Source organism: Coregonus clupeaformis, chromosome 8 (assembly GCF_020615455.1).
Source record: "Coregonus clupeaformis isolate EN_2021a chromosome 8, ASM2061545v1, whole genome shotgun sequence".
Lineage (NCBI taxonomy): Eukaryota > Metazoa > Chordata > Actinopteri > Salmoniformes > Salmonidae > Coregonus > Coregonus clupeaformis.
Window position 1 is genome coordinate 42,564,261 of NC_059199.1, and position 10,840 is coordinate 42,575,100.

General features: G+C 47.0%; 2 protein-coding genes across 2 annotated transcripts; both read right to left on the bottom strand.

The window, feature by feature from the left end:
• Positions 1-507: 507 nt before the first annotated feature.
• stmnd1 (stathmin domain containing 1) lies at positions 508-3,250 on the bottom strand. Its single transcript, XM_041884996.1, has 5 exons — positions 3,047-3,250; positions 2,602-2,740; positions 2,360-2,493; positions 1,696-1,827; positions 508-1,278 (listed from the first exon to the last, which is right to left on the bottom strand). Exons 1-5 carry the CDS (start codon positions 3,113-3,115, stop codon positions 946-948), a joined length of 807 nt encoding a protein of 268 aa, XP_041740930.1. The 5' UTR covers positions 3,116-3,250; the 3' UTR covers positions 508-945.
• A 291-nt stretch (positions 3,251-3,541) lies between these two features.
• On the bottom strand, positions 3,542-7,330 carry LOC121572961 (tektin-2-like). Its single transcript, XM_041884997.1, has 10 exons — positions 7,188-7,330; positions 6,748-6,916; positions 6,381-6,506; positions 5,803-6,008; positions 5,315-5,458; positions 5,031-5,145; positions 4,703-4,810; positions 4,296-4,439; positions 4,061-4,140; positions 3,542-3,828 (listed from the first exon to the last, which is right to left on the bottom strand). The coding sequence occupies exons 1-10, from the start codon at positions 7,190-7,192 to the stop codon at positions 3,615-3,617; spliced, it is 1,311 nt and encodes a 436-aa protein (XP_041740931.1). The 5' UTR covers positions 7,193-7,330; the 3' UTR covers positions 3,542-3,614.
• Between the last annotated feature and the right edge of the window lie 3,510 nt (positions 7,331-10,840).

The window sequence follows — 10,840 nt, forward strand, 5'->3', positions numbered from 1 at the left end:
AGGCCTATAGCATAAACGTATATGCTTTAACATTGGGAGTGTGCTAAATAGGCCCTGTAAAATTAAATACATAGCCTATAGATACTGTAGTATAGAGATATCCTATAACGCAATGAATGCTATGTGAGTGTATGTAACTAACTAAATAAAAATGTGGAATTCCATTACAAATTCCATTCATCATTCCACTTCAAGTTCACTATCCTTGACTATCATGATGAGCTACCCACTTGATTAAACAAGGGAGCGTTAGGAGCATGGTCATGGTCAGAAAATGTAAAAGTAATACTTAACCTGACATGTGATCAGAAGACCTTGTAATTTTGGGAATGTGACTAGGTGTTTCACCAGTTGAAAAACACAGCACACCTGTCAACCATATACCACTCAAAAGGTAATGATGGGTCATTTGGGAAAAGCTGAATTGTACCACAGTCAAACCAAGGTCGCAATCTCTCTCGCTCTCTACGTGAATTATAATGAACAGTGCTGTGGAGTGTGATTTTATTCCATGGACACAGCGCCATCTTGTGTCTAAAACAGCTTTCAACTCAACGTCCACCATGGCAACACACAAAACAGAGTGGGAAAAAAATCCCTTGACCTTTTTTAAATTAATGGAAAATAAATATATCCATGATTTCAATTTCAAATAATAATATTGCCCACCTTTATACAGTATGATTTTGCATCGTAAAGTAAACCCTCATAGAGATCCTTCCTTATACCACATACAGTCTGTTTCTAATACACTCGGCTCTATGCTATACAAAAACACAAATAGACATCACTGATCTCTCTCTCCCTCACCTACTCGCTCTTCCTCTAATTCCCTCTTGCACCATCTCTCTCGCTCTCTATCCTCTCCCTCCCTCCTTTCATCCCTCCTTCCCTTCTCAGACACACTGGGCTCCAATAGACAGATGAGGTGCTTCCAGCCAGGTGCTAGAACAGCTCCTCAGCTTGCTCAGTCTGTTGAAATGTGGAGTCATTCTCCATCTCCAGAGAGGCTGAGAGAAGCTGCCCACTGAGCCCACTTCTGACTCCCTCTCCCCTGCTCTCCCTGACCCCTCCATTCCCTCCATCCCCTCCTCCTTGGATCTGGGGTGGGTCCTGCTGGATCCCTCTCGGGCTGGGTGGGGTCTCAGGGGCATCAGGGGCGTGGAGGACCTCCACATGGGTGACTACGTCCCCCTCTCCAGTTGTCGATGCAGCTTCTGGGCCACGGACACCAGCTGACTTAGTCCTCAGGCTCAAGTTCAGCTCCTCCTCGTTGAGCTGAGAGAGAAAACAAATAAATATTCAAGATACACAGGTCATATTCAAGATGCACAGGTCATATTCAAGATGCACAGGTCATATTCAAGATGCACAGGTCATATTCAAGATGCACAGGTCATATTCAAGATGCACAGGTCATATTCAAGATGCACAGGTCATATTCAAGATACACAGGTCATATTCAAGATACACAGGTCATATTCAAGATACACAGGTCATATTCAAAATGCACAGGTCATATTCAAGATACACAGGTCATATTCAAAATGCACAGGTCATATTGAAAATACACAGGTCATATTCAAGGCAGATATAGTTCAAGTTGGTCCCCGTTTAACCCCCTAAACCCAGTTTTCCCCTATTTCCCTCACCTAACATTCATATTTTTCATGATTTCATAATCATATTCCTCACCTTGCGTCCCTCCTCGGCCTGCCTCATCCTCTCCTCCATGTCCTCTTTGCTGGTGACAGACTGGTCCCTCCTGCCCTTCAGAGACTCCAGGTGAGGGGGAGGCCCACGTGAGGGTTTCTCTGTGTCATCAATCTGATCATACACACACAGCAATTAAACCATGAGTGAATACACATTCCAACAACACATATTAGGTAAACACTCATATACTGTAGTTACTGAGTAATTAACTCGTGGGAATCGAACCCACAACCCTGGCTTTGCAAACGCCATGCTCTACCAACTGAGCTACATCCCTGCCGGCCATTCCCTCCCCTACCCTGGACGACGCTGGGCCAATTGTGCGCCGCTCCATGGGTCTCCCGGTCGCAGTCGGCTACGACAGAGCCTGGATCATCTCTTTAATACAGAGTGACTGTCATTGGCATATTGACATTGTCAATCAGTTATGCACTCACTTCCATAAGATGGCCGCAGTTTTATAAATAACCAGGAAACTAATCTAGAGACTATCCAACCAGGCCCCAGTCTTATGATGACAAGAGATTATGGAACTCCTCCTCTCACCTGATTCTGAGTTTGATTCTGACGCCACCATAGAGGTCTGAGGCTACATGAAGCTACACTTTGCTCTGCCCCACCAGTAGACCTGACCGGTACCCACCATGATGTTGTATGCCTCCCCACTGGCCCTCTCCCTGGGCTGGGCGATGATGATGCCTTGGCTCAGTAGCTGTTCCAGGATCTCACTGGACCTGGGTCTCTCACCACTCTCCTGGGTCAGGCCAGGACTGTGGGCTGAGTGGGACACACACACACACAAATATGAGGTCTCTGATGAGCACAGATACACACGCTCTTTCACTCTCTATCTCACCCCACCACACACACAGCCCAACCTCTTACCTGCCAGTGGTGGTAGTTTCCTGGGTGCAGCCCCCAGTAAGGTGGGGACCTCTCCAGTGTCCAGGACCACTCCACTGTCTGTGGTGAACTTTGACACTGCAGAGTCTCCCCTACAGCCCTGTTTACTCACCGTGTCATCCTGTTGGGAGGAATTACAACGTCAAACTCAAATGCACAGTTTTTTAGGTGTTTTGACAGGTGCAATAATACAAAGTGTATCATATTTATTTAAAGATCAAGTAGCCAAATAGTTGGACTAAAAAGAAAGACTGGTAGTAGGCTGCTACCGGTAGTCCCCCCGCAAATCAAATAGGGGAATCAATTGTGAGGAAAAGCACTCTGACGCGCATCACAGCCGGATGTGTGCAATTCCATTCCAAAAGTTCATAACATTGTGTTACAGTTTTTAAATAGGAATCAAAATTAGAAACTGCAGGCAGCTTACCGCTACTCCGTGCAACTCGCTTGATCTCACCGGCTCGACCACCGTGATTCTGGAGCTGCCGCATCCCATATTTACTTTCAAGAGAGCAGTGGTCGGCTACAGAGGTTTCTCTTTGATCTACCATTAATAGAGAATTTCGCGCGATATTAAGCAAAAGGAACCTCTCAAGCAGTCGCATTCCTTCACACTATCCAAGACGCGCGACCCATGTCGCCATGGACTCTGTGCGTTACCATGGGCCGTTGCTACAATAAATCTGACCCGGTTAAAGAGGAGACACCCCCTGGACAGGCAGTAGGTGTCAGGGTGACCGCAAAACAACACTCAATCATTGTCCTCTAAATAAGTCCCATTCCAAAGGGTTTTTAGGCTTGTAGTGGCCCCTGTGCAAGCAGGTTTTGGCTCCAAATCAATCACTTGACTTGAAATTGAAATCACACAACAAGAACAAATACTTCAAATACAAATATTTAATATATACTCTGTTATTGGTGTCACACATGACACACATATAATATAGCTTGCATCTGCGACTTCAGCCATGCCCAGAGAGACGGGTGGCAACATTCTAATTCCGAAAGGAGCTGGGGGAGCTGAGAGGAGAGAGCAGGGCCAGGGGTTCCTGTGCTGAAGTGTTGGCGGTGACCACGGTGCTTCCACGCAGGGGCAGGAGACTCTGACGGACCTCCTGGCACCTCCTGTCGATGTCCAAAGCCCGGCTCTTAGCCTCCAGCTTGTACCCCAGGGTGAACAGGGTCATATGCATGGACTCCAGGGTCTTCCTGTATATCAGGTTAGAGATAGATAATAGTCTGTTATCAAGCATTTAAGTGTGTTATGTTGTTGATGTAGTCAAGACAATTATCCCAATGTCTTTCATACCCATAACCACAAGGAGGCAATATTGCTGTCATAGAATAGTTAGGTGTCATATGTTCATGCTCTGGTAGTTCCAGAGAAGGTATGTTTTAGCAGATGAATTTGTCATCTTCACTACTGTGAGGGATAACTCACTGAGAGAGGAGGAGTTTATTCTGCAGGCCGAAGGTGTTCTTCCTCAGGTTCTTGTTCTCCTTCAGAAGAGCAATGTGGGGCTGGAGGGGTAGCACTGGGTTAGGGCAGCCACTCATACACACTGACAACAAACAATGAACATTGTATTGTTAACATTAAACTATTTTAGGATGAGAGAAGGCAGGTGACAGACACATATACTAGACAGACAGACAGACTAGCCAGCCAGCCAGACCTGGTCCATGCAGAGCTCGTAGTTGGCCCTCTGGGCCAGGATGTCCAGCCGGGTGTGGGTCAGCTGCTGCTCAGAGCCAGAGTTCATGATCTGTCTCTCCACCTTCTGCATCTCCTTGACCAGGTCCACCACTGTCTCCTTCAACTGGGGACAGGTTAAAAGGTCAGTTACAGGTCAGTCAACTTATCTCATTAGTATCACTATTTACTAAGCACAATACAAATTATGAATTGTTTACATTGATAAACTATGACTATCATTTTCTACAGTGTGTTTTGCATAATTCCATACCACGTTTCACAACAGTGTGAATATTGTCAGAAATGCCAAGTGATCACAAGGCAGGTCCCAACTGCACGGCAGATGAATGAGCAACATGGCTAGGACCAGGACAGCTGAACACTAACCTGCTGTTTCTCCCACTCTAGGGCATCCCTGGCACGGCTCAGCTCATTCAGCCTCTTCCTCAGGCAGAAGTCAGAGGCACAGCGCTGGGTCTCCAGAGCATTCATCAGCTACTCCACCAACAGGATACACACAGTGAGTCAGACATACAGGAATGACACATACATTTATCAGATAGCCAGATATGTATGGCAAACATAAACAGAGTCTGTGCCAGTCCTTCAGTCAATCTCTTTCCAAATAAGGCACTGATATAACGTTGTTGAATGCATTTACATACAGTCAATATAAGGACGAGCATGCAAAACGATGTTCCACCCTGTACTATACCTTGGAGAGGGTATACTGCAGATTTCCACGGAAGTAAGAGCAGTCCAGGACCAGTTTCTCTGCTGTCTGCTTCAGTCTTTTGCAGTAAGCAACCCACTGATCATAGGTCAGGGTTCTGGGTAAGATGGAGAGAGGGTTTATCAAATAAATAGCTAAAGTAGTGAAACTTTCCGGCTTTTCTTTTCACCTCCAACTAGACTAAAAAGCTTTAGGTAGGAAACTATGACCCGGGGGGCAGATGTTTACGCCCATTGATTGATTGATTGATTGATTGATTAACTCACCCCTTGACGATGTGGCAGGGTTGGTACTTGTAGCCCAGGTTGGGTGACTGGAGGTCAAAGGTCAGACAGTGTTTGTTGAGCTTCACAGCTTCTCCCTTGTCCCTGTGGTCGGCCATCAGCTGGGTACGCACGTCCTTCAGAGACCTACAGGTAGAGTGAGGACATAATGCATTCATATACAGTCAGATTAGGTGAACAATTTGCAGACTCAATGGCTGCGTTTACACAGGTAGCCAATAATTTGGCAAAATATCATTTGGGCTGTCTGTGTAAACGCAGCCATAGATAGCAATCTAGGTATGCCTATGGGACTGATTTGAGACAGTTGAGATAAAGACTTTACAATCTGCAAATAATTCATTAATGTCATTGGAATATTTGCGCAAAAAACGAGACAAGTGCCTTTTACTATCCAAGACTCACAACAGCAGCCTATGGACCCAGGTCAAAAGTAATGTACTACATAGGGAATAGGGCCAGTCTCTGACCAGAGGTTGTCCAGGACCAGGTGGATCTTCTGCTGAATCAGGTGGATGATCTCCTCAGCCAGTTCCACCTCCCGCTTCAGCTCAGCCTCCACGTCGTCATGGACCAGCTCCGCCGCCGTCCGGCCGTCTCGGAGCGCCACACACTCCCTCAGCACCTGCCTGTACAGGACCTTCTCCTGCAGACAGCGCTCAGCGATCGCCTTCACCTGGAAACATCCAGTTTAAATCACACACACGACAAGAGAGAGTAATTTACAGTCATGGGAATGTAGTATCTGTGGACCAGATTCCCTATTCCTACATGATCACCAATCACCTGGTTCTACACAACACATTGAAATCGGAACATTCTCAGATGTTGGTTGCATCTCTATGGCTGCGTTTAGACAGGTGTTTAGTCCAATCAGATCAGCTCTGAAAAAGATCTGATGTGAAAAGATCTGATGTGATTGGTCAAAAGACCAATTAGTGGAAAAAAAGATCAGAATTGGGCTGCCTGTGTAAACGCAGCAGTGCAGTGTGTCTCGAGTGTCCCAACTGTTCTCCCTGGCCCTGCATACACCCTGACTCCACTCTACCTTCACTAAGGCTGCCATCTCCTGGTCTACTCTGCCGATGCTGTCAGCTGATTGGCTCTGCCAGTGCCCCAGCTCCTCTACGCGGTTGGTCAGGTGGTCCTTGGTGCTCCAGGTGGCCCAGCGGATCTAAACCAACAGGTGGAAAAGAGGACATTGCATTCCAGTGGAGAGTCAATGAATTTCATTATATATTGCTAGTTCAGCATTGTTTTAAGCCTAATATAGACTGGATCTGATGTTTTGTCAGCACAACCCTCAGATCTGAGATTTCACCCCCAGATCGTGAGGTGTGCAGGGGTTTATTCCCATACACTGAAAAGAGAGCAGTAGGGTTCCTCTAAAAAAGCTGGGGGACACAATGTGTTACCTGAGTGGTAGCATCTCCACGTGCACAGTGAAGATCCTGGTTGATCTGATAGGCTAAAGCCCTCTGCAGCTCAGACTTTTTGGTGACCAGATTGTTGTTGAAGGACCAATCGGGTTGGGTGTACCTGGGGCCAGGCTTCAGAAAACGTGATTTCATGCCTGTAGATCGCCTACAAAACAAAGGGAGGAATTAATAGAGTATATAATATCTTGCATTTTACAAATTCTGCCAAATAGACAATTATTGACTTGTAAAAGGTTTGAATTTTAAGCAGTTTTCTGTATTCTTTGTGTGATTTGGACCAAGACTGGCTTCAAAATGTCCACTAGTGAAATAATACCTTATTTTCCATCTGAGATTTCACAGTTAGTGCCTAAAATGATAAGTAGCCTTTACTAACAAGATAATACATCAAACAACTTCTAAAATAAATCACTTACCACATTATTAATTTAAAATGATGAAAATTACAGAGGTATAAAGCAAAGAGCTTAAAAGTTGAGCAGCTTGTTAGCGAAGACAAAAGTGAAATGTGTCAAAGTTTCGGAACTTTTCAGAATCACTTGGAATCCTCAGTTGGAACTATAAGGTCTGTGATAAAACAAAAATGGAATTCTTCCATTTCTGACATCACAGTAAACATCTTGTAGAATGTTTAAAACAGAATTCTGCAGGTTGCACGGTCACTACCACAATGTACAATGTTTGCATTTATGTTACATGAAAAAAACAGCCATCTATCAATGATTTTATAACATTTTGTCATGTTTTTCTCACTGCACATGGTCAACTCTGTCAATGTACTGTAGGAAACACATGCAGCTGGTAGAGAATGCATCAGGGTTTGCAACTGGCATGCAGTCAAAAAGCTAAGGAGCCTAAATGTGATACTATGTTTCTGACCAGAAGCTGGTCTAGACTTATGAGGCTCCGTGTGCAGATGCAAAACAACATCAAGATCTAGACTTATGAGGCTCCGTGTGCAGATGCAAAACAACATCAAGATCTAGACTTATGAGGCTCCGTGTGCAGATGCAAAACAACATCAAGATCTAGACTTATGAGGCTCCGTGTGCAGATGCAAAACAACATCAAGATCTAGACTTATGAGGTTCCGTGTGCAGATGCAAAACAACATCAAGATCTAGACTTATGAGGCTCCGTGTGCAGATGCAAAACAACTGCCGTTCTGCGGCCAACAAGGCAGAGTTAATCTCAGCCTATGCTACCATCCAGTCCCTCGACTTCTTGGCGCTGACGGAAACATGGATTACCACAGAAAACACTGCTACTCCTACTGCTCTCTCCTCGTCTGACCATGTGTTCTCGCATACCCCGAGAGCATCTGGTCAGCGGGGTGGTGGCACAGGAATCCTCATCTCCTCATTTAAATTATATGCTGTCACAGTCACTAGCCCATTCAAGCTTAACATCCTTGTCATTTATCGCCCTTGGAGAGTTCATCAATGAGCTTGACGCCTTGATAAGTTCCTTTCCTGAGGATGGCTCACCCTTCACAGTTCTGGGTGACTTTAACCTCCCTACGTCTACATTTGACTCATTTCTCTCTGCCTCCTTCTTTCCACTCCTCTCCTCTTTTGACCTCACCCTCTCACCGTCCCCACCTACTCACAAGGCAGGCAATACGCTTGACCTCATCTTTACTAGATGCTGTTCTACTAATCTCACTGCAACACTCCTCCAAGTCTCCGACCACTACTTTGTATCTTTTTCTCTCTCGCTCTCCTCAACACTACTCACTCTGCCCCTACTCAGATGGTAATGCGCCGTCGCAACCTTCGCTCTCTCTCTCCCGCTACTCTCTCCACTTCCATCCTATCATCTCTTCCCTCTGCTCAATCCTTCTCCCTCCAATCTCCTGATTCTGCCTCCTCAACCCTCCTCTCCTCCCTTTCTGCATCCTTTGACTCTCTATGTCCCCTATCCTCCCGGCCGGCACGGTCCTCCCCTCCTGCTCCGTGGCTTGACGACTCATTGCGAGCTCACAGAACAGGGCTCCGGGCAGCCGAGAGGAAATGGAGGAAAACTAGACTCCCTGCGGACCTGGCATCTTTTCACTCCCTCCTCTCTACATTTTATTCCTCTGTTTCTGCTGCTAAAGCCACTTTCTACCACTTTAAATTCCAAGCATCTGCCTCTAACCCTAGGAAGCTCTACCTGCTGAATCCCCCCTCTCTGTGGATAACTTCGTCAACCATTTTGAAAAGAAGGTTGACGACATCCGATCCTCGTTTGTTAAGTCAAATGACACCGCTGCTCCTGCTCACACTGCCCTACCCTATGCTTTGACTTCTTTCTCCCCTCTCTCTCCAGATGAAATCTTGCGACTTGTGATGGCCGGCCGCCCAACAACCTGCCCGCTTGACCCTATCCCCTCCTCTCCAGACCATTTCCGGAGACCTTCTCCCTTACCTCACCTCGCTCATCAACTCATCCTTGACTGCTGGCTATGTCCCTTCCGTCTTCAAGAGAGCGAGAGTTGCACCCCTTCTCAAAAAACCTACACTCGATCCCTCCGATGTCATCAACTACAGACCAGTATCCCTTCTTTCTTTTCTCTCCAAAACTCTTGAGCGTGCCGTCTTTAACCAACTCTCTTGCTATCTCTCTCAGAATGACCTTTTTGATCCAAACCAGTCAGGTTTCAAGACTGGTCATTCAACTGAGACTGCTCTTCTCTGTGTCACGGAGGCTCTCCGCACTGCTAAAGCTAACTCTCTCTCCTCTGCTCTCGTCCTTCTAGACCTATCTGCTGCCTTTGATACTGTGAACCATCAGATCCTCCTCTCCACCCTCTCCGATTTGGGCATCTCCGGCGTGGCTCACTCTTGGATTGCGTCCTACCTGACAGGTCGCTCCTACCAGGTGGCGTGGCGAGAATCTGTCTCCGCACCACATGCTCTCACCACTGGTGTCCCCCAGGGCTCAGTTCTAGGCCCTCTCCTATTCTCGCTATACACCAAGTCACTTGGCTCTGTCATATCCTCACATGGCCTTTCCTATCATTGCTACGCAGACGACACACAATTAATCTTCTCCTTTCCCCCCTTCTGATAACCAGGTGGCGAATTGCATCTCTGCATGTCTGGCAGACATATCAGTGTGGATGACGGATCACCACCTCAAGCTGAACCTCGGCAAGACAGAGCTGCTCTTCCTCCCGGGGAAGGACTGCCCGTTCCATGTTCTCGCCATCACGGTTGACAACTCCGTTGTGTCCTCCTCCCAGAGTGCAAAGAGCCTTGGCGTGACCCTGGACAACACCCTGTCGTTCTCCGCTAACATCAAGGCGGTGACCCGATCCTGTAGGTTCATGCTCTACAACATTCGTAGAGTACGACCCTGCCTTACACAGGAAGCGGCACAAATCCTAATCCAGGCACTTGTCATCTCCCGTCTGGATTACTGCAACTCGCTGTTGGCTGGGCTCCCTGCCTGTGCCATTAAACCCCTACAACCAGAACGCTGCAGCCCGTCTGGTGTTCGACCTTCCCAAGTTCTCTCACGTCACCCCGCTCCTCCGCACACTCCACTGGCTTCCAGTTGAAGCTCGCATCTGCTACAAGACCATGGTGCTTGCCTACAGAGCTGTGAGGGGAACGGCACCTCCGTACCTTCAGGCTCTGATCAGTCCCTACACCCAAAAGAGGGCACTACGTTCATCCACCTCTGGCCTGCTGGCTCCCCTACCTCTGCGGAAGCACAGTTCCCGCTCAGCCCAGTCAAAACTGTTCGCTGCTCTGGCACCCCAATGGTGGAACAAGCTCCCCCACGACGTCAGGACAGCGGAGTCACTCACCACCTTCCGGAGACACTTGAATCCCCACCTCTTTAAGTAATCCTTCTACCCCACCTTACCCCCCCCCCCCAAAAAAAGTGGTTGTCCCACTGGCTATCATAAGGAGAATGCACCAATTTGTAAGTCGCTCTGGATAAGAGCGTCTGCTAAATGACGAAAATGTAAAATGAAAATGTAAATGTAACATCAAGATCTAGACTTATGACGCTCCATGTGCAGATGCAAAACAACATCAAGAAGACACCCATTGACCTTTAACGTTTAAACCCGTTA